Source organism: Grammomys surdaster, unplaced genomic scaffold (genome assembly GCF_004785775.1).
Source record: "Grammomys surdaster isolate TR1022 unplaced genomic scaffold, NIH_TR_1.0 203, whole genome shotgun sequence".
NCBI lineage: Eukaryota > Metazoa > Chordata > Mammalia > Rodentia > Muridae > Grammomys > Grammomys surdaster.
The window spans coordinates 936,136-956,279 of NW_021604648.1; the positions used below are offsets into that span (position 1 = coordinate 936,136).

The following is a 20,144-nucleotide window of genomic DNA, read 5'->3' on the forward strand; positions in this document are numbered from 1 at the left end:
AAGAAGGAGAGAGGGAGAGAGAGAGAGAGAGAGAGAGAGAGAGAGAGAGAGAGAGAGAGAGGCTGTTCTATAGAAGTCTATCCCATCTTTCTTAGCCTATACTCTACCTAAGTGATTGCCATTATCTTTATTATCAGAACTACTACTGATTCACTGATGACTCCAGAATTTCCATCTCCAGCCTACACTTAAGTACTCATCTCGAAACTGATATGGTATAGTAGTAAAAATACTTATATCAACAGTGGTTCAGCTTTTGGGACTTAGCCATCATGAAACATAAAGAGAAAATTCATTAAATTATGAGATAAATCTTGTTCTTTTGGAGAAAGAAGTTAATATAGATTCACAATAGTCAACAGACCGAAGTCACCTAAGAGTCCATTAACAGAAGACTAGATAATCAAATATTGGTAACATGGGGATGCATGCTTGTAATCCCAGAAGGAACATCAGAAATTCCTAGTCATCCTTGACTCCCAGCAAGTTCTAGGACAGCCTGAGCTACATGAGATCTGATCTTAAACAAAGGAAGACAAAAAGAAACAAATAGAAATATATTCATAAAAGATGTTGTTCAGCCATAAAATTGAATAAAATATGACATATTGCATAGATTAATCTTGAAAAACACTGACGTGAGGCAAATAAACCAGAGATGAGTCCTCTTTTATAAATATCTATTATAGGTAAATTGCTGGAGGCATAAATTGAAGATTACCAGGAGCTAGAGGAAAGGACTAGAGGGGAACTAGCCTTTCATGGTTATAGAAATTCTGTTTGCGCCGGGCGGTGGTGGCACATGCCTTTAATCCCAGCACTTGGGAGGCAGAGGCAGGCGGATTTCTGAGTTCGAGGTCAGCCTGGTCTACAGAGTGAGTTCCAGACAGCCCGGGCTATACAGAGAAACCTTGTCTCGAAAAAACCAAAAATATAAAAAAATAAAAAAATAAAAAATAAATAAATAAAAATAAAAAATTCTGTTTGCAGTGATGGAAGAAATTTATATTATGGCGACGATTGTTAAACATTTGGGATATTATGCTTAAAATGGGAAATTTTACATGTATTTTACGTATGTCTCTCTGTCTCTCTGTCTCTCCCCCCCCCCTCTCTCTCTCTCTCTGTGTGTGTGTGTGTGTGTGTGTGTGTCTGTCTGTCTGTCTGTCCACTGTTGGGGAGGGAGACGCTTACAACTGGGGGTCTCAAAGTTGTGCAGTTATAAACCCTACACAAAGGGTTCACTTTACGCATCTCTCACTAATTGTTATTAATAAACTGTTAGACTCTCTGGGTTTGAACAATGAATTATTTTGATTGCCCCGTCGCCAAGAGCTCAATTTTTAAGTAGGCACTAGGACCTGGAAGAGGCTTTGGGATGACATCATCTCTAGAAAACCAAAGCCACTGGCCTCCAGGGGCGGTACCAGAGACAAGTGCACTTGATGCAAACATTAGTTCTCAATTAACCATGATTTTGGTGGGAAATCACTTCTTTCCTTGGGTCCGGAGAGCTGTAACCAAGAAGCAGGGGCAGAGTCCGCGGCAGTTAGAGAAAACTGCCGCACCCACCTCAGCTGGCCACACTCAGCATGGCCACCTCAAATCCCAATCAAGGCGACACGCCCCTCCCTTCCCTAGAGAGGCGGGCCCTCGGAGACAAAATGAGTTCCCGTGAACCAAGGGGGAGTGGGGTGGAGGTAGCCTTGTCACAAGCGTGTGGGAGGTGGGGTGGACTTGTCCAGCTGAGCCTTGGAGGGCTGCAGCTGCCACGTTATCGTCAGCCGCGAAGGCTGGATTTTGCCCAGTGTTGTGCCAGCGTCAGCGCTTCCGGGTTGAACTCTAGCAGAGCAGAGCAGTCTCCACTCTGATGAGGAACTGTCCCTCCCCCTCAAACCCAGACTAGTAAAAGCTCTGTTGTCTCACTCCCTCTCCTTTAAAATGAGTCATCTCCGACTTGCAACCTCTCAGATGAATTGGCAACGCCAGGTGTGGCTTGACACGTTTGAACTTCATATATATATATGTATGATTATGAACGTACGGGCATATTCTAGGAATCTGAGGAATTAGGAAAAGGACGGGAAAACAATGTATTATTCCACCCAATCGGAAGCAATACTAACCTTTACCACCATTTATTTATTTATTTATTTATTTATTTATTTATTTATTTATTTATTTATTTTTCCTGTTTAAAACAATGGAACCAATTGATTTTAGGTGTTGTTGGTTGCATACAGCTTGTCATTTTAATTGAATGGATAGGATGACGTATTCCTTGGGTGACTGTAACAATTTTTATGTTTCCTAATTAAGTATTAAAGGAGTGAGCTCGTCAGGTAGCAGCTGTCTGGCTGTTCATAGCTTCAGCCCTTTGTAAAGTTGTTCCACAAGAATTTACAAGATTTGAGGTCCTTTAAGACTTTATAATTTCACCAAGATTTGAGGTCCTTTAAGACTTTATAGTTTCAGCAGTTCTAGACTAAAAGAATCTTGAGAAACTGAATCCTCGTGTTTTGGGGGTGGTAATGACCTTTGAAGAAAGAATATCTAACAAGCAAAGCCTTTTCAAAACTGAGTCCTTTTACGAATTGTGTCACCCCTCTGAGTTGTACCGAGTATTTCTCAAGTGACAGGAAGAAAAAAGTTACAATTTTGAACTCTGATCTTCTTAGGTGTGTGTATGTGGTTTGACTTGCATTACACTCTAATTGCACAAGGCAGGGTTAGGAGACAGTTTTCTTTCTTTTTCCTTTGGGGTAGGGAATGGAACCCAGGGTCTTGTACATACAATGCATGCTGTGCTTAGTAAGTGCTCTGTTCTTGCTACATCACAACCATTTTTTTCCTTGTTAAGGCAAGGCCTTACTGGGTTTTTCAGGCTGGTGTTACACTTTTGGATTCAAGGGATATCTCTACTTCAGCCTTCCCAGCTTCTGGGGCTATCAGTATGCACCATGGTATGTAGCTAAATGGACATTTTACATGGGTTTGTTCTCATATTTGACTGGAGGGAAATAACTTTTAGTAGCTTTTGGTCTCTATTGTGTGGCTCTGTGGATAAAGGAACGGATAAAGTTCAGTATGATTTGTTTGTTATGTTGAGATAGCGTCTCATGTAGCCCAGGCTGGCCTTAAGTTCACTATCTACCTATGTTTGTCTTTGAATTCCCAATCTTCCTATCTTACATTCCTATTTTATTTTTATTTTGCTTAGCTTGTGTATAATGAGTTTCATTATATTTTCATTTATAGATATAGACATATCATGTACTTTGCTCAGAGTCATCCTCCATTAGACAATGGATATTTAATAAATGAGAAATTTTCTATGTCATCAAATACCAGGAAAAAGAAGGAAAATTTCTTTTAATGTTGTTTCCAGAGTACATTAAAACAATCTTTCTAGCCCCTTATAGTAATAAAAACAAAATAAAAAGAAACAGTGATGGAGGTATAGTTCAGTGGTAGAATGCTTGTTTAGCATACATAGAGCACTGCGTTGGATCCCCAGAAACACACACGCCCATACACAGTACCCATCTTCTGGTTTTAGGGTGTCACACAAGTGGTATATGCTAGAGGCTCTGAGTGGCTTGCTGTAGCATGATAACGACTTTCACGCGTCTTTTTTTTCAGTATATATGTGGCTTTGGGGCCTTGGGTAACAGCAATACCAAGGATTCCTTTTTGCTTGCAACAGTGTTTTCTTTGGCATAGAATTTACTATATGTAGATCAGGCTTGCCCCAAGTTCACAGTGATCCACTTGCCTCTGGCTTCCCAATACTGGGATTAAAGATTTGAGCCACCTCACCCAGCAAGAAATATTGCCTCATGTTGTAATGTGTAAGTGCTAATCAGTGATTTAGCACAGGCCAGCCTAAACTGCATGGGAGGAAGGTAGATGGAGATAGCCTCTCAGATGCCATGTATTCAGTATCCTCTGCAGTGTCCCCACATTGGCAACTGAGTCATCTAGGAAGATTATTCTGGGCATGCACATAGAGCTTCCTTGCTGGTGGTCCCCTGTACTCCTCGTTCTCCTTTCTGTGATCCCACTACTCACCCGGCTTCCCTCTTGCCACCTCTTTCATCATTTAGTTCTCTCTCCAGGGTGGAGTAATCACTGCTTACACAGCCGTGCCCTGAACAAACAGAAAACTGCTGGTGAAGGACCGGCTGGGAGGTAGTGCTGTCTCTCTGGGTTTTTCTTGGTAGCCAGGCCTCTTCCATCTCTGAGCTTTTATATATGCATTTTCTTTTTAAGTATGACTTCCTTTGTGCCGAAATACAGAAGCAGAAAAGACTTGCTAAAGTTGATCTAGTTTGTAGTCTTAGGTAACTTACTTTTTATATTTTCACTAAATCCATAAATTAGAGCTTTGGGGCACCACTGCAGACATTATTATTATTATTATAGGTGGCCATAGAATTACTGCTTTAAAGGAAGTTTGACTTGAGATGAAACATCATCTTTTAAAGGGCCTACCTTTGTTCTTTTGTTCCCTAAGGCTTTCTCTGATGTGGTTGTGCTGGGGACTAGAGCAAGTTTATTTTAAAAGAGCCTTTTAAAAGAAGCTAGCTTGTAAAAATCAATCTAGAAAGGCCACTTTTTGTGTGTGCTGGGAATTGAATTAGGCCCTTGTATATGCTGGGCGCGTGTTGTGCCACTGAGCTATATCTGCAGCCTCCTCCACAGTTATTTCTATGTGTATGTTTGTATATGACTGAAGATTCTGGGAAAATCTAAAAAGCTATAATTATATCTAAGAACTTTAAAATATTCATATATGTAGAATTTTATTCAACATTTGTTGAAACCTTATCATGCTCTGTGGTCCATGGCAACTGCTGAAGACACTATGAAAAATGAGGAATATTCTTCCTCTGAAGGCGCTCCCTGTTCAATGGAGAAGATCTGGAGAGGAGCAGCATACAGTATGCTGTGTTAGGGACCTGGGAAAAGGACTAGAAAGTACAGAAAAGGCATCACACCAATCTTGGGAAATGGCTGTAAGATGACAGCTAGGAAAGGCATCATTTGATTTGTGCTTTGAAAGAGGAGTGGGAATTTTTCAGGTACATGAGTGAAGAAATGTCTTCCTAGCAAAGGAGATTGTAGGTGAAAAGGCAGGAAGTATGGGAGCATGTATTATGCTTGGAAAACTCTACGCCTTTATTTTGGCCTAGGAATAGCATGTGTGTTGAAAAGTGTGGGAAGTGAAGCTGGGTAAGTGTACAGGTTCCTGGAAAGTGGCCTATGTTGTTGTCTTGGATTCCTCAAGAAAGCTTTCATTTGTATTTATTCACTTAAATTTTCTGTGTGCACATGTGGGTGGCCATGAGTGTACTTCTCTCTCTCTCTCTCTCTCTCTCTCTCTCTCTCTCTCTCTGTGTGTGTGTTTGTGTGTGTGTGTGTGTGTGTGTGTGTGTGTAGGTCAGAAGACAACTTTTTGGATTCTCAGATTCTGGCTCTCCCTCCTTCCACCACATGGGTTCTGAGGCTTATACTCAAGTTGTGAGGTTTGGCATTCAGTACCTTCATCCATTGAACAATCTTTCCCAGCCTGTCATTTATTTATTTTTGAGGCAAGGTCTCTTGTATCCCAAGCTGGCCTGGTACTTGTTATGTATCTGAGAATGGCTGTAAATGTCTCATTCTCCTGTCTCTACTTACTGTGTATTGGGATTATAAATATGCATGCCAAGTCCTAGAAAGCATTTTTATATATCTATGACCAGAAATTTCCTAAACATTTACCTTTTTTTTGTATATTGACTTACTTTTTGTCTGGCCTCTAAAGCTTAAGATTTGGATTGGGGATGTGATTCAGTTGGTAGCACGAACAAAGTCCTAAGTTCTGTCCTAGTGGCACATACCTGTAATCCCAATACTCAGAAAGTGTTCTTGGAAGTCTCCTAAAATTCTACAGGTCTCTCTAAAACACAGAGGGGGGAGGAAGGTTGTGGAGGAGCGGGGAGGGGAGAGAGATGGAGGGATGGAGAGAGAGGCAGAGACAGAAAGACAGAGGGGGAGATAAATGATAGAGGCAAGAAAAGACGTGCTAAAGTTAATGATAGAGGCAAGATTGAGCCTGATTCTATGCAGAGCTGTAAACAAGACACACATTATAGAAATGTATTATGTGGAGAAGAAAGAGAGGAAAGAGGGAGCTAAAGCTCAGGCTCATCTACAGAGTTCAGGGTGAGCCTGGGATGCATGGCACCCTGTCTCAGACAAAACAAAACAGCAACAAGAATTCCAGAATCTAAGCAGTTCTACCTGACACATTACCATAAACTAATCCTGGAGTAAATGCAGAGGATGTGAAGATTGAGATGCAACCTGTCTCTGGGAGCTTGCAGGCTATAAAAGATCATAAGGACTTAGGTCCTTATGCTGATTGCTTCATTTCATTTCAGGGAAGGATTTATAAATCTAACTTCTAACCTCAGTTTTCAGAGCAGATTTCCTCTATGTCAGCCACTCTGACATTTTGTTGCTTAATAATAACTAAGAAAAGCTACTTTGTATTGAGTGATGCAATTAAGTTCAATGCATCATTTAGCCATGAACTTGTCTCTTTAAATAATCTGTATTAGTTGTGGTTTTCCAGAGATATAAAGCTAAAGAGGACATGTATGTACAGACATATGTATATATACATAAATGTGTGCCTATGTATATGTATACTCATCTATCATCTAACTACTAAAGTTTTATTGTAAGGAATCAGCTCATATTATTATGGAAATTGAGAAGTACCAAGATCTGCAGGGTGAATTGCCAAGCTGGAAACACAGTAGAGCGTTAAGGCCTGAGAGCTATAATATTGATAAATGTAGCTATACTCTGAAGGCTGGCAAAATTCAGAACTAGAAAGGTTTTTTTTTTTTTAAAGATTTATTTATTTTATTTATGAGTACACTATAGCTGTCTTCAGACACACCAGAAGAGGGCATCGAATCTCATTATGGGTGGTTGTGAGCCACCATGTGGTTGCTGGGATTTGAACTCAGGACCTCTGGAAGAGCAGTCAGTGCTCTTAACCGCTGAGCCATCTCTCCAGCCCACTAGAAAGGTTTTATGTTTCAGCCTGAGTTGGATGGCAGGAAACAAATGATATCCCATGTCAAAGGAAATCAAGTAGAAAAATTCTCTTGTTTGAGGAAGGGGCAGCATTTAGGTTTTATTTAGGCCTTCTACTGTTTGAGTGAGGTCCACTCCCATTAGAGAGGGCACTTTACTCATTTAAATGTTACTTTCATCCCAAAATATCATAACAGAAACATCCAGAATGATGTTGCTACATTGCTCAGTAAAGCTGGCACATAATATTGACCATATTAGTCTCCTTGTCTTTTGCCCTACATGGGAGAAATAGATTTATCTACAGCAATGTTGGTGAGTTTTTGGAATTTCATTCTAAGATAGATGAAACATTAGGATATTGGAAGGAATGCTGACAACAAACCATACACCATCACTGAAGCCCAATTCATATTTACCATTTAAAGGAGATTTTATTTTTATTTATGTGCATATGTGTCTGTGTCTGTAAATGCAGGTATCTGAGGAAGTCAGCATGGGGTATTGAATCCCCAAAGGTAGAGTTGTAGGAGGCTATGAGTCCTCTGATCTAGGGGCAGAGAACTTATCCCAGCTCTTCTGCAAGATCCACAAGAGATCTTAACAGCTGAGCCATTTCTCCAGCCCTTTATTTTTGTTTTTGTTTATTTCATTTTTTTTCAGACAAGTTTTCTCTATGTAGCCCTGGCTGTCCTGCAACTCATTTTGTAGACTAGGCTAGCCTTGAACACAGAGATCCACTCTGCCTCTGCCTCCCAGTGCCAGGATTTAAAGGCATGACCCACTGCTGCCCACCTCTCCAGGCCTTATTTACTAGTTTTTACATGTTTTCTTTGTTAAAACACCAACCGTAGCAAAATAAATAAAGTAACCATTGCATATTTGTTATTTCCCCAATGCTAACTTTATTATGTACTCATGTACTCCCTCTGTACACAGAGTTTATACGCCTATCTTGATAACATGAATTTCTTATTGCTCTATAATAATTTAAATGTGCCATTTAAACCATGAACTATTCATTTTTGAGTTCCCAGGATTCTATCAAAGGACTGGCAAAAGGTATTGCTAATTAAATAGTTGGTAGCTGGGTTTAGTGGCCTAAGCTTGTTATCAAAGCACGTTGGAGGCAAATACAAATTCAAAGCCAGCCTGGTCCACCCTGAGAGACCTTTGTCTGTAAAATCGAGCAGTTTCTCTCCCAGAGACTTGTGAAGAAAAAAGTGAGCTACTGAACACAAAGTATTGCATACCATGGCCACTCAATAAAGGATAATTATTTTTAATTAGTATGAGGATATGGGATGCTAGGAAGGTTCACTTGGGGTTAATCAGCTCCAAAGTCGAAGTTACAAGTCAAGATTTGCATACTAGACGCTGGAATGAATTAATCAGACAGGATATGTGTCCTAAAGGAATTCAATCGAATATAGAAAAGAGACATTAAATAACATATAGTCTCATACCAAAATTATGTTAAAAGCACTCGGTAACAAAGATGGCAACTAATACTACCCAGAGAAATCACAGGGAAGGTGACAGGACCTGGAGTGAGGGTGGAATCTGGGGAGCGTTCTATCTCTTAGGTTTTAAAAACTTCCGGAACTAAGATGCTGCGGTAGTAGAAAGAGTCTCGGTCGGATTTTGTGGACGGACCTGATGAAGACCGTTTCGGCCGCATTTTCGGAAGCCTCGGGGTCCTGATTTCTAGGGCGGATCTTCGTTTTGCTTAGAAGCCGCAGTGGTCGAGAATGAACGGAACCCTGGGAAAGGTAACGCAGATTCCGCGCACGTAGGGCGCTGAGGAAAGCGGAAGGGAAAGCAGAGCTGGAAGGTGTTTGCGTGCAGACGTTCAGGCATAGGATTGCGAACAGGCCTTTCCCAGTAGTCCCTGCGGCGCTTCACTGTCAATTCTTCCCTCTGCCAGGGCGAGCTTTCCAGTTTCGTGCCACGCCCCCTCCACTTGTTACCCTCGCTGCCCAGTGCCTAGGAAAGGAAGAGCACACGCGCGCACACACCCTCCCCCCCCTCTTTCTTTCTCTCTCTCTCTCTTTCTCGGAATTAGGACCCAAGATATCCCCCTAAATTGTCTGACCTTGGGCAGGTCGTTTAATTTTTACATTTAATCATCTTTGAGACTCCTCACTGAAGTGATTGGGATGTGAATGAAGTTACTCGGTGATAAGAGGAATGCAATAATGATAAACTACACGTTTGCTTACAAAAATCTTATTTAAGAGCATATCATAAAACAGGATGAAACAACCATTTCGTTGTTGTTACTCTTGGCTTCCAAAATATTATTATTTAAGAGACTATGGCAGAACCAGATGAGCCTTTTTTCCTTTTCTGAGACGAGGTCTCACCATGTAGCCCAGACTGCTCATGACTCACAGTCTCCTGCATCGCTTCCCCCCAGTGCTTGGATTACAAGCATGCACCACTACCCCAAGCCAAACTACCATTCTTAACTCTGGTCCTTATTTTTCTCTTCCCTTAACAAATTTAACAGATCTCAGTTGGGCTTTTCCAATTGTGTCATGTTGCTTAGGTTGTTGACATTCCTATTCTCTTCATATTGGGATTTTATTTCAGGCGACTAGAATTATAATTATAGAATTTTAATTATAGTGACTAGATATCCATAATGTATATATGAATTCAATATGATCATTGCCATTTATGGATGTGGAACTACCCTTGAATGCCTTTAAATTTGAGTTTCTTACCCCATTCTTCATGTAAGAACCCACTGGTTCTCTTTAGCCAATTTGTGATAACAGGTCTGCTGCAAAAATAATAGAAATAAATCAACTTCAACATTCCATTCTGTTCTCTGGTTCTATTTATCTTCTTTCCAAGGAAGGAAGAGAGGATCAGTATTCAAGGAATATAATTTGCAATAGTGCAGAAGAATCCATAGAAACCTGGCACTAAGGCCATTATCTAATAAAGCCAGGCACTGGAGTGGTGTCTTTAACCATAGAACTTGGAAGGTAGAGGTAGGAGGATCAAGGACAGCCATGATTACAGATTGAGTTTGAAGCCAACCTAAACTACATGAAACCCGACCTCAAAAAGTAAAAGAAAAACAAGCCCAAAAGTACAATAGAGGATACTGTAAATAGGAATGGGTGTTTTGTAAGGGGCGACGGATGTTGCTAACAAGAAAGTTGGTATTTTATAGCCATTTGTTTAGTTTTATTTGCTCTTCATATATTATTAAGCAATTCTAGCTGACAGAACAGATGTGGAAATCCAAACCTCAGTGGTTATAAAATCTGTATTCCTAATGACCTTCATGAAGATAGATTTTGAGAGTCAGTACAGTCATGGTAGAAAAATGCTGCCAAAGGAAACACTAGACACAAAAATCAACTTCTGAGAAAACTTAGAAAAAAAAAAAAGCCTTGAAAGCACTGATTGTTGTATTCAAATACTTGAGGTGTTAGCTCTATGTGAACTGGCTGAGGACAGTGAGAAGAACATGAAGCTTCTGGGAAATGGTTTTGGTGCCTCCTCAGCTCTTCCTTCTCTTTTGAATTAGACTACTTTTATGTTTTTGTTTTTTGAGACAGGGTTCTCTGTGTAGCCCTGGCTGTCCTGGAACTCACTCTGTAGACCAGGCTGGCCTCGAACTCAGACATCTGCCTCTGCCTCCCAAGTGCTGGGATTAAAGGCGTGAGCCACTACTGCCTGGCCTTTGTTTCCTTTTATTGAGGTAGTATCTCATTTTTTGCCAAGGCTGACCTTGAATTTCTAGGTTCCAGTGATTCTCCTACCTCTGTCCATCAAGTAGTTCAGTCTACAGGTATATGTCATTTCATCCAGTTCAATTTGAACTTTCTGATGCATGAATCCAAGCAAGGACTGATTTTCTCAGGGATCTTTCATGAAAGGTGCAGTGATTAGGAACACTTGTAACTCTTCTAACTACAGGTTAGCAACTGCATGTAACTTCAACTCCAGGGCACCCCAAGCTCTCTCTGGCCTTTGTGGGAAGTGCATTCATGTGGCACACACATCAATAAAAATATAAAATAAATAAATCTTAAAAGGAAAAGAAAAAGGAAGAAAGAAAGAAAAGGAAAGAAAGAAGTAACCTTGTAAGAACTGGAATCCAAGTCTCATTATCTTTTAGCCCAGGAACCAGCATAAGAGCCATTCTGTAATACTAGAACTTGCTTTGCATCAAGAGGGTATGCTAGAGGAAAGAGCCCTAGTGGTGGGGTCACCTAGAACACTTGTTAGCTGTCAACATTAAACTTTTCCTTTTTGAGACAGAATCTCACTTTGTAGCATTGGCTAGCTTAGAACTCTCTACATCAGCAGTTCTCAGCCTGTGGGTTGTGACCCCTTTGATAAACATCTATCTCTAAAAATATTTACATTATGATTCATAAAAGCAAAATTACAGTTATGAAGTAGCAACAAAATAGTTTTATGATTGGGGTTCACAACCACATGCAGAACTGCATGAAAGGGTCACAGCATTAGGAAGGTTGAGAATCACTGCTCTACATAGACCAGGCTGGCATCAAACTCACAGAGATCCACCTGCCTCTACTTCCCAAGTGCTGGATTAAAGTTGAGTGCCACCTCTGCCCAGCTTCATTAACTTCTAGAAGCCAGCCCGGCTTAAGTTTTGACAGGTAGTCATGGCAGAATGGAAAACATGAACATTGGACATGGTCAGATCTGTGTTTTCACCTGTTGCTAAACCTATAACATTAGTTGGTGTAAACCTATTTTTTATTCCATAAAATAGAGGTGGTTATTCTAAAGAAAAAATAAAGAAAGAAAAACCCCAAAATATTAACTTTGTGTGTTTGTGTGTAGGCATATGCATGCCATGGCATACATGTGGAGGTCAGAAGGCAAGCTGCAGTAAACAGTTCTCTCCTGCCATTGTAGGTCCTGGCGATTGAACTTATATTGTCAGGTTCAGCTGCAATTATCTTTACTTGATTATCTTTACGTGAGGCAGGTGTCCTAACAGGAACTCTATCAAAGAGTTGGAGTAAAGATGAGGAAGTGTGCAGTGCTTGACACAGGAGAAACAATGGCCCTTTAGTAGCAACATACAAGCCTATTCTTAAATTTCCATAACAGCTTCCACCTTTAATACCAATATTTGAGAGCCAGAGACAGATGGATTTCTGTGAGTTCAAGGCCAGCCTGGTCTACAGAGTGAATTCCAGGACAGCCAGGGCTATGTAGAGAGACCATGTCTCAAGAAACTAAAACAGACCTAAACCAGCTCTCATTTGCTCACCTTGGACCTGGACCACTGCTTTTCACAACCCATCCTAGACTCTCTCATTTGAAGGCATTCACATTCTATAACGGATTTTTCCCTGACTGTTTCTTTGGTAACTATACACTTCTTTCTTGGTTGCTGGTTCCAGAGCTCACAGGACAAGTATTTTTGTAGCCCACTGCCGCAGCTGTGTCCTGATCCATTCATTCAGTGGTGTTATTGCCCTCCTCTTCTGTTTGCAGAGCCAGAGCTGTTCATCTGCTGATTGTGCTGGGCAGGGAATAGAGGGGGTGGAGGGTATTTGTGGATTCAGTCTCAAAATAGATTACTTTTGTTCTAGCAAATAATGCCAGGCATTGCAGGGAAAAGAAAGCACATTTCCCAGAGCTGAGGAGTTCACATCACAATTTGAATGACTTCCAGAAAGGTGTCAACTATTTAAGTCTGACTTTTAGATAATTAAATCCTTAGCTATTGTATTGACTCAGGATTCTGAACAATTAAATAAAGAGAAAACAGTCTCATCTAGATCTTTCTTTTTACCCAACGCCTCCTCTATTTGAAGTGACCCGTTTGAAATGTGTTCTGATCACTTTGCTTTCTATTCTGTTTGTCATGTGAGTGGATCTTTGGCCATGAAGGAACTTTGCATTAACTGCTGTAACTTTAAGGTATGTGGCCAGTGATAGGGAAGCCAACTTGAGCGCTCCAAAAGCATTTAGTTCCCTACTCTGGCCAGTATTAGGGTAAGCAAATTTTATACACATTTTATACAGTTAAAAAACCCTTAAAATGAACTTACTTATTTTTTTTTATTTATTGGATGTTTTATTTACATTTCATATGTTGTCCCCTTACCCCATCCCCCACCCACCCAGGAACCCCCTATCCCCTCATCCCTCCTTCTGTTCGGATGTACCCCTACCTACCCCCCCACTCCCACCTCCCCACCCTCAAATTCCCACCCCCTGGGGCGTTCAGCCTTCATGAGGCCAAGGATCTCTTCTCCCACCTATGCCCAGCAGGGCCCTCCGCTCTTACGTATACAGCTGAAGCCATGTAGAACTTACTTATTTTTAATTTTATGTATGAGTGTTTTGTTCTACATTTCTGTATGTGTACCACATGTGTGCTTGGCTACCTGTTAAGGTCAGAAGAGGGCATCAGATCTCCTGGAATGGGGAGTACACAGGTGCTGGGAATCAAATCTGAGTCCTCTGCAAGAGCAACAAGTGCTCTTAGCCACTGAGCTATCTCTCCAGCCCCCTACAGTCTTTGATAATAGAGTGGGATGTAATTGTACTTTAAAGACATCACGCCTTTGCCCTTTGTTCTTTCTCTTCACATCCTTTTTAGTCTATGTTCTTTGAGAGACTCTTCCCAGCTTTTACAACTATTTACTTATTACTAGTGTGTATGCGTGTGATGTATATGAGTACATCACATGTACAGGTACACGCCACAGAGTGCATGTGGAGGTCAGAAGACAGTTGTCAGGAGTTAGTTTGCTCCTTCCACGATTCAAACTCAGGTCGTCAGGTTTGCCTGGTAAGCACTTTTACCTAGTGTACCACTCCATCAGCTCCCTCTGGTGATGTGCTATTAGGTACCATTTTTTCCTTCAGGGCAGGAGGTGTAGAATAGTGGAGAAATTATGGACTTTAGAGCCAGAAAACCCACAAATTGTATGCTGGCTTTGGGGAGTTACTATGTGACTTTAGGTAGATTTAGTCTCGGTTTTCTACACTATAAAATAGGATTAGTAAATGGCCTGCATTGTGATTTAGACACAGGACAAGCGTTCAGTGAAATAGGTATGGATGATTAATATATGGCTGCAAGAATGACCATTTATTAATTCTTTCTAAATTTTTCCCCAAACAAAACTTGATTGTGCATATTGTACTCAAGAGAATCGCTCAGCATAGAGGTCATTGGGTGTCGTGATGGGTTTCAGTGACTCTCCTGAGGTAGTAAGTAAGCCTTCTGTATATCAGGGCCTTTTGAGCACTTATCTCTGCAGATGGATCCTGATCTTGAACAGATCTTTAGGAAAGTCTGTAACCTGCAAAAGCTCAGGACTTCAGCCCTCTTTCCAGGATGTCCTGCCAGGCATATTTGCTGTTAATAACATATATTTTTACATTATCTTATAATGCCTGTGGGTTTTTTGTTTTTGTTTTTGTTTTTTTTTTTAGTGGTTTAATGAAAGCTTATCATTCTTTCAGGCCTGGAGCAAACGTATACTCCTAGCTGTCATCCCCATCCCACCCTACTCCAGCAGCAGCTAACCTTCTTCCTTTCCCTATAGACTCACCCACTCGGTATGCTTCCTTCTTTGGTTTTTGTTTGGTTTTTGCTTCTTTTTTTCTTTCTTTCTTTCTTTCTTTCTTTTCTTTTCTTTTCTTTTTTTTTTTTTGTGAGACAAGATTTCTCTGTTTACCCCTGACCCCTGACTTGCTCCTGTAATTGCTCTGTAGACCAGGCTGGCCTCAACTCAGAGACCTGCCTGCCTCTGCCTCCTGAGTGCTGGGAATAAAGGCATTCACCACCACCACAACCCCACCCCAGCTCATTCTGGATAATTCATAGAAAGGGAACCAATTATACAGTATTTGGTCCTTTGTGACTGGCTTGTGTTTCATATAATAGAATGCTTTTAAAGTTCGTCGTGCTTGTTACATTTTGTTTTTATATTCCTTTTAATATGCAACACAGTATTTGGCAGTTAGGAAGCTTTTTATAAAAGAAACTTTGTGGGCTGGCAGGCAAGGTACACAAGGACCTAGATTTGTTTTCTAGCAACAATAAGTAAATAAATAACTGTCTTAGAATAGCTTTAGATTTACAGAAAGTGTCAATAGCACAAAGAGCGCACTTTTTCTATTCTCTATTATTAACATTTTAGGGCCAGTGAGATGGCTCAGCAGGTAAAGGTACTTGCCACCAAGCCTGACAACCTGAGTGATTTCTGAGACCCATGTGGTAGAAATAGAGAACCAATATCCTTAAGTCATCCTCAGATAGAGAACCAGGTTCCTCAAATTGTCCTCTGACCTCCACATGTACTCTCCTACCTTAAATAAATAAATACATGGGAAAATTATACTAGTAGTTTGTATGATTAGTGAACCCATATTGATATACTTCTATTAACGAAAGCCCATACTTTATTCAGGTTTCTTTTGTTTTTAGCTAGTTTCTTTTTCTGTTCCAGGATCCATCTGAATATTACATTTAGTAATCATATATCCTTAGGCTAGGACATACATCCTTTGACTGGGACGCCTTCTCAGATATTTGATGTTTTTGCATAATACGCTTTTTACATATACATGTCAAAAGAATTGAAATTGTTTCTCATGATGATCAGAAATTTCTGTGTGTGTTACGGGATCTTAAGGACAGACATTCAGAGTCTGTTACCTAGTTTATAAAAAGAACTTCTATATGCCACATTCTTCACTAGTAAGACAAGATGCTGCTCTTTCAGATGGGTGCTGGCAGGGCAAGAGTGAGGTGAAGACGGGGCTGCCTCCTCTCATTAGTGTCCTTTCTCACCTGTGCTAATATGATTGTTACTGTCTAATATGATTGTTACTGTCGTTATTGAGAGAGTCAGAGCCGTGAGAGAGTCAGAGCCGTGAGAGAGAGAGTCAGAGCCGTGAGAGAGAGAGTCAGAGCCATGAGAGAGGGAGGGGGGACAGCCTTAGTCAGAGCCGAGAGAGAAAGAGAGAGAGAGAGAGAGAGAGAGAGAGAGAGAGAGAGAGAGAGAGAGAGAGAGAGAGAGAGAGGACAGCCTTTGGAGCGACACAGTCTTCTTAGCTGTAACTTTAAAAATAAAACCTCTCTGAGCTTTAGTTGCAATTATCTTGCAGTGTGTGAGAATTAAAGAACATTTAGGAAAGCCCCTGTTAGAAAAAAATATATCAAGTTGGAAAAGGGAAGCAGGATGTAGAATTGTGGGAGAAGGGTTCTTGGTAAGCATTTTCTGTAGTGGGCAGAGTAAAAAAAAAAAGACCTTGGTTTGCTTGCACGTTAGGTGTTTGCTAAGTTAAGTACCCTTTGGTACGTTTTGCTTTGTATAGCATGGGTTTCTCTCTCATGATGAGGTATGTAATGAGAATTTTTGTTTCTTTAAAAAGCAGACATATTACAAGAATATGTTTTTGTTTTAGTCCCAGATGTGGGAATATGGGGCTGCTATGAAGCAGGGGTGTGGTTTTACCAGCTGCAGATAGTTTCTGCAATTGTGTGACATTTGGAATTCTGGGAACTTTTCAGAGGATACATTAATGCTAGAACTGCAATAGGTGAGGTGGGGGGGTTGTTTGCAATTTGTTAGAAGTCATGTTCAAAAAAGAAACAAGAAGAAGGATATTAGACTCACAGATCTCTCTTTCTCTCCCCTCTATCCTTCTTTATCTCCTGTCTAGTGATAGGAGAGTGAAGCTAGGGAGGTTTGGGGGATAAAGAGTGGGAAAAAGAAGAACCCACAAAGTTGCAAAGACCAGCTACAAGCAAAGAAGAAACAAAGAAATTAGATTCAAGGATCTTTATCTCTCTCTCCCTTCTATCCTTCTTTCTCTCCCATCTAGTGATAAGGGGTGAAACCACAGGGGTACAGGGAGGGAAAAAGAAGAGCTGACAAAGTAGCTAAGTCCAGCTACAGGGCTACTTGGCATTCTGAAGGGTGAGGGTCCTCACCTGACTGTTTTCTTGCAGGTGCTTGGCATGTGGACCAATACTGTTTCTAAGCATGGCCTTTCCCTCCTAAGGTAAGGATCTTAGTGACAAGCACAGCTAACAGTAAATCCATAGCTGACATGATGATGTTGTTTTCTTTATGTTCACTGTGCATCTACAAAGTAGCTCAATTTTTCATTTCTACCACATCGCTCCTTCACCATTCTCAGAAACAGGCAGTTCTGCTCATCCTTTTGCTCAGAACCTTGGAGTTACCTTGATACTGTTATGTTTCTTGCTCCACAGTTATCAACAGAGCCTTTTGGCTCCACTGTTACATGTACAGAGCCAAAGCCTTTCTCACCTCCAGTTTTCAGCCTCATGCATTCTGTTTTGCTAAGCCCCGGGGAAGCAGCTCCCCATCTTCTCTCCATGTTTACTTTTTCTTCCTTCATATTGAAAGTGGAGTGATTCTTTCAAACTGTATTCAACGGTAAGCTACTATATTAACTACAGGCTCAGTGTTATCATTAGATAAGTTTGGCTTAAAGTTTGAGTGTGCAGTCCATCATGGTGGAGAAGGTATGGCCTCAGGAACAGGAGTCATACTGTAAGCACAGTCAGAGCACAGAGAGATGGAAGCTAGTGCTCAGCTCGCCTTGCCTTGTTTCTTTTTATTTACCCTGGGATCTCTTCCCATGGGGCAGTGCCACCTACATTCAAGGTCAGTCTCTCCTTGTCAGTTGAACTTCTCTGGGAGCACCTTGATAGACATACCAGAGGAGTATCCTAGGTAGTTCTAAAGTCAGGAAAGTTGGTGATGAAGACTATTATACCATCTTACTCAACATGAATTCTATAATCCTTATCATGGCCTACAGCACTTAGCTGAAGTCTAGAGAAAGTGAAATCTGGGGCTAGAGAGATGGCTCAGCAGTTAAGACCACTGGCTGCTCTTCCAGAAGACCTGGGATCAATTCTCAGTACCCACATGGCAACTCACACTGTCTATAACTCCAGTTCCAAGGGAACTGACAGCCTCCCACAGAAGAACATGCAGGCAAAACACAATGCACATTAAAAAAGAGAGAGAGGGAAATCGATTGCCTTAAAATGATACAGAGTGTGTAAATTAGAATTAGATTTCAAACCCAAGTAGTTTGTTTTGTTTTGTTTTATTGATTTACATTTATTGAAGCCTTTCTCTCTCTATTCTCTTTATATTTCAATCATTATCTGTCTACTATTTGATTAACACCTGCAATGATACCAAGACACTTTACATCTTTACTCCAACCTTCACAAAATATTATAGAACAATTACAAATGCCATCATTTTGCAGAACAGGAAACTGACTCAGATTAGGATAGCATTTCAGTCCCATGAGTGGCATATTATTGCCTGCATTTTAAAGATGAAATAACTGAGTTACAGTGACATCAGACATCTTGCCTAATGTCACAGTTAGAAATGGTTCAGTCAGCATTCCATCACAGATTTGCTTTCCTCAAGTCTGTCCCACAGTTTGGTTTCAAAGTTTCTCCAAACGCAGAAACTAGAATGTTCCAGTTTCCTAGTCAGCTGTACTAGGAAACTGATCTCTCCTCATCTGATCCTCCTGCTCTCCTGCTTCCCTGTGCAGCCTAGCTCCGGCAGTCCTTGTTTCTACCCTCCCAGAGCCTATGCCAGTCATGCAAGGCTTAGTGTCTGCCTCACAGTTCTGCTTCAGTCTCTCCTCCTCCCATTTCATCACTTACTTGCTGCTAATTTTTAAACCGCGGGCTTGATCATTTCACTTCCTGTGCTTAAAATGTTCTTTTGCCTACACAGGTAAAAACAAACAGTACAGCTTATTGGAGTTTCATGATCTGGCTCTGTATCACCTCTCCAGCCTTAATTTTTCTCCCTGTCCTCTTATCTCCTATTAAAGTTCTACTCATATCCTGTTGCTTGCTATTTTCCAAATACCTTTTCATACTAATGCCTGAGTTCTTGTAGCGCTAAGTAATTGAGATCAGTTCCCTTCCTCTCCTATTTGCTCCTCTCCTCCTTTTCTTGGTTCTTGCAGTATTAGAAGGTCAAACCCAAAGCTTTGGACATGCTAGGCAACCTTTCTAGCTACACCCCAGCTCATAGACTCATTATTTGTTTGTTTGCCTGTCTGTCTATTTATAAACAGCCTTTGCCTCAAGTTTATTTATAAAAACAGCATAGGGCACTGACTGTATGCAAATAGTGTGTAGGTGTGTCAGAGCAGTCCATCTGTCTTCACATTGGCACATAGAAGCCTTTTTTTTTTTTTCTGGAATTCTTACAAGAGCCTGGACACCTTTGGGAGCCTGAGCTGGAGCTGAAGCCTAGGCTTTAACTGGAGGTATGACCCTTCAGCATCGTGGGCTCAACCACCTCGGGCTTCATAAGGACTTGGCTTCTGCACATGTCCTCATTGCCTATGCATTGTCTGCCTGTATCTTCTTTAGGCCTTTCTTTCTGTGTGCTTCTTGGCAAAGCACATGTTCCTCAGGAACTTGGGGTTGACATCCTTAAGAGAATCATATATATATATATGCATATGTATATATATGCATATGTGTATATATACACATAATATGCATAAATATATACACGTATATATATACACACGTGTATACACACACACACACACACACATACATATAATTTTTTTTTTTGGTTTGTTTTTGAGACAGGGTTTCTCTGTGTAGCCCTGGCTGTCCTGGAACTCACTCTGTAGACCAGGCTGGCCTCAAACTCAGAAAAGAGAATCATATCTTTAAAACTGGATTTCTTGATGTCATTTCTGTGCTATTTTTGAGATTGGTTGTGATTGGTGTGATTCTTAGACTAGGTCATGTCTGCATAGTAACCTTTGGCTCCCAAAGCACCTGGGACTGGAAGAGAAAGAACTTTAAAAAAAAATTACATGTATGAATAGTTTGCCTGCATGTATATGTATGTACCACATGCATGCCTTTTGTCCTGGGAGGCTAGAAAAGGGCATGGATTCCATGCAACTGGAATTGGAGGCAATTAGGAGCTGCTGTATGTGCTAGCAACTGAACTGCTGTATGTGCTAGCAACTGA

At 40.9% G+C, this 20,144-nt stretch overlaps 1 protein-coding gene across 1 annotated transcript in view; it reads left to right on the top strand.

Moving 5' to 3' along the window:
• The first annotated feature begins 8,754 nt into the window (after positions 1 to 8,754).
• Mrpl48 (mitochondrial ribosomal protein L48) overlaps positions 8,755 to 20,144 on the top strand; it is a 48,449-nt gene continuing 37,059 nt past the window's right edge. Inside the window, exons 1-2 of the mRNA XM_028770742.1 lie at positions 8,755 to 8,867; positions 17,081 to 17,133. Of these exons, the coding sequence (XP_028626575.1) occupies positions 8,847 to 8,867; positions 17,081 to 17,133 (74 nt within the window). The 5' untranslated portion in view covers positions 8,755 to 8,846. The remainder of the gene's footprint in view (positions 8,868 to 17,080; positions 17,134 to 20,144) is intronic.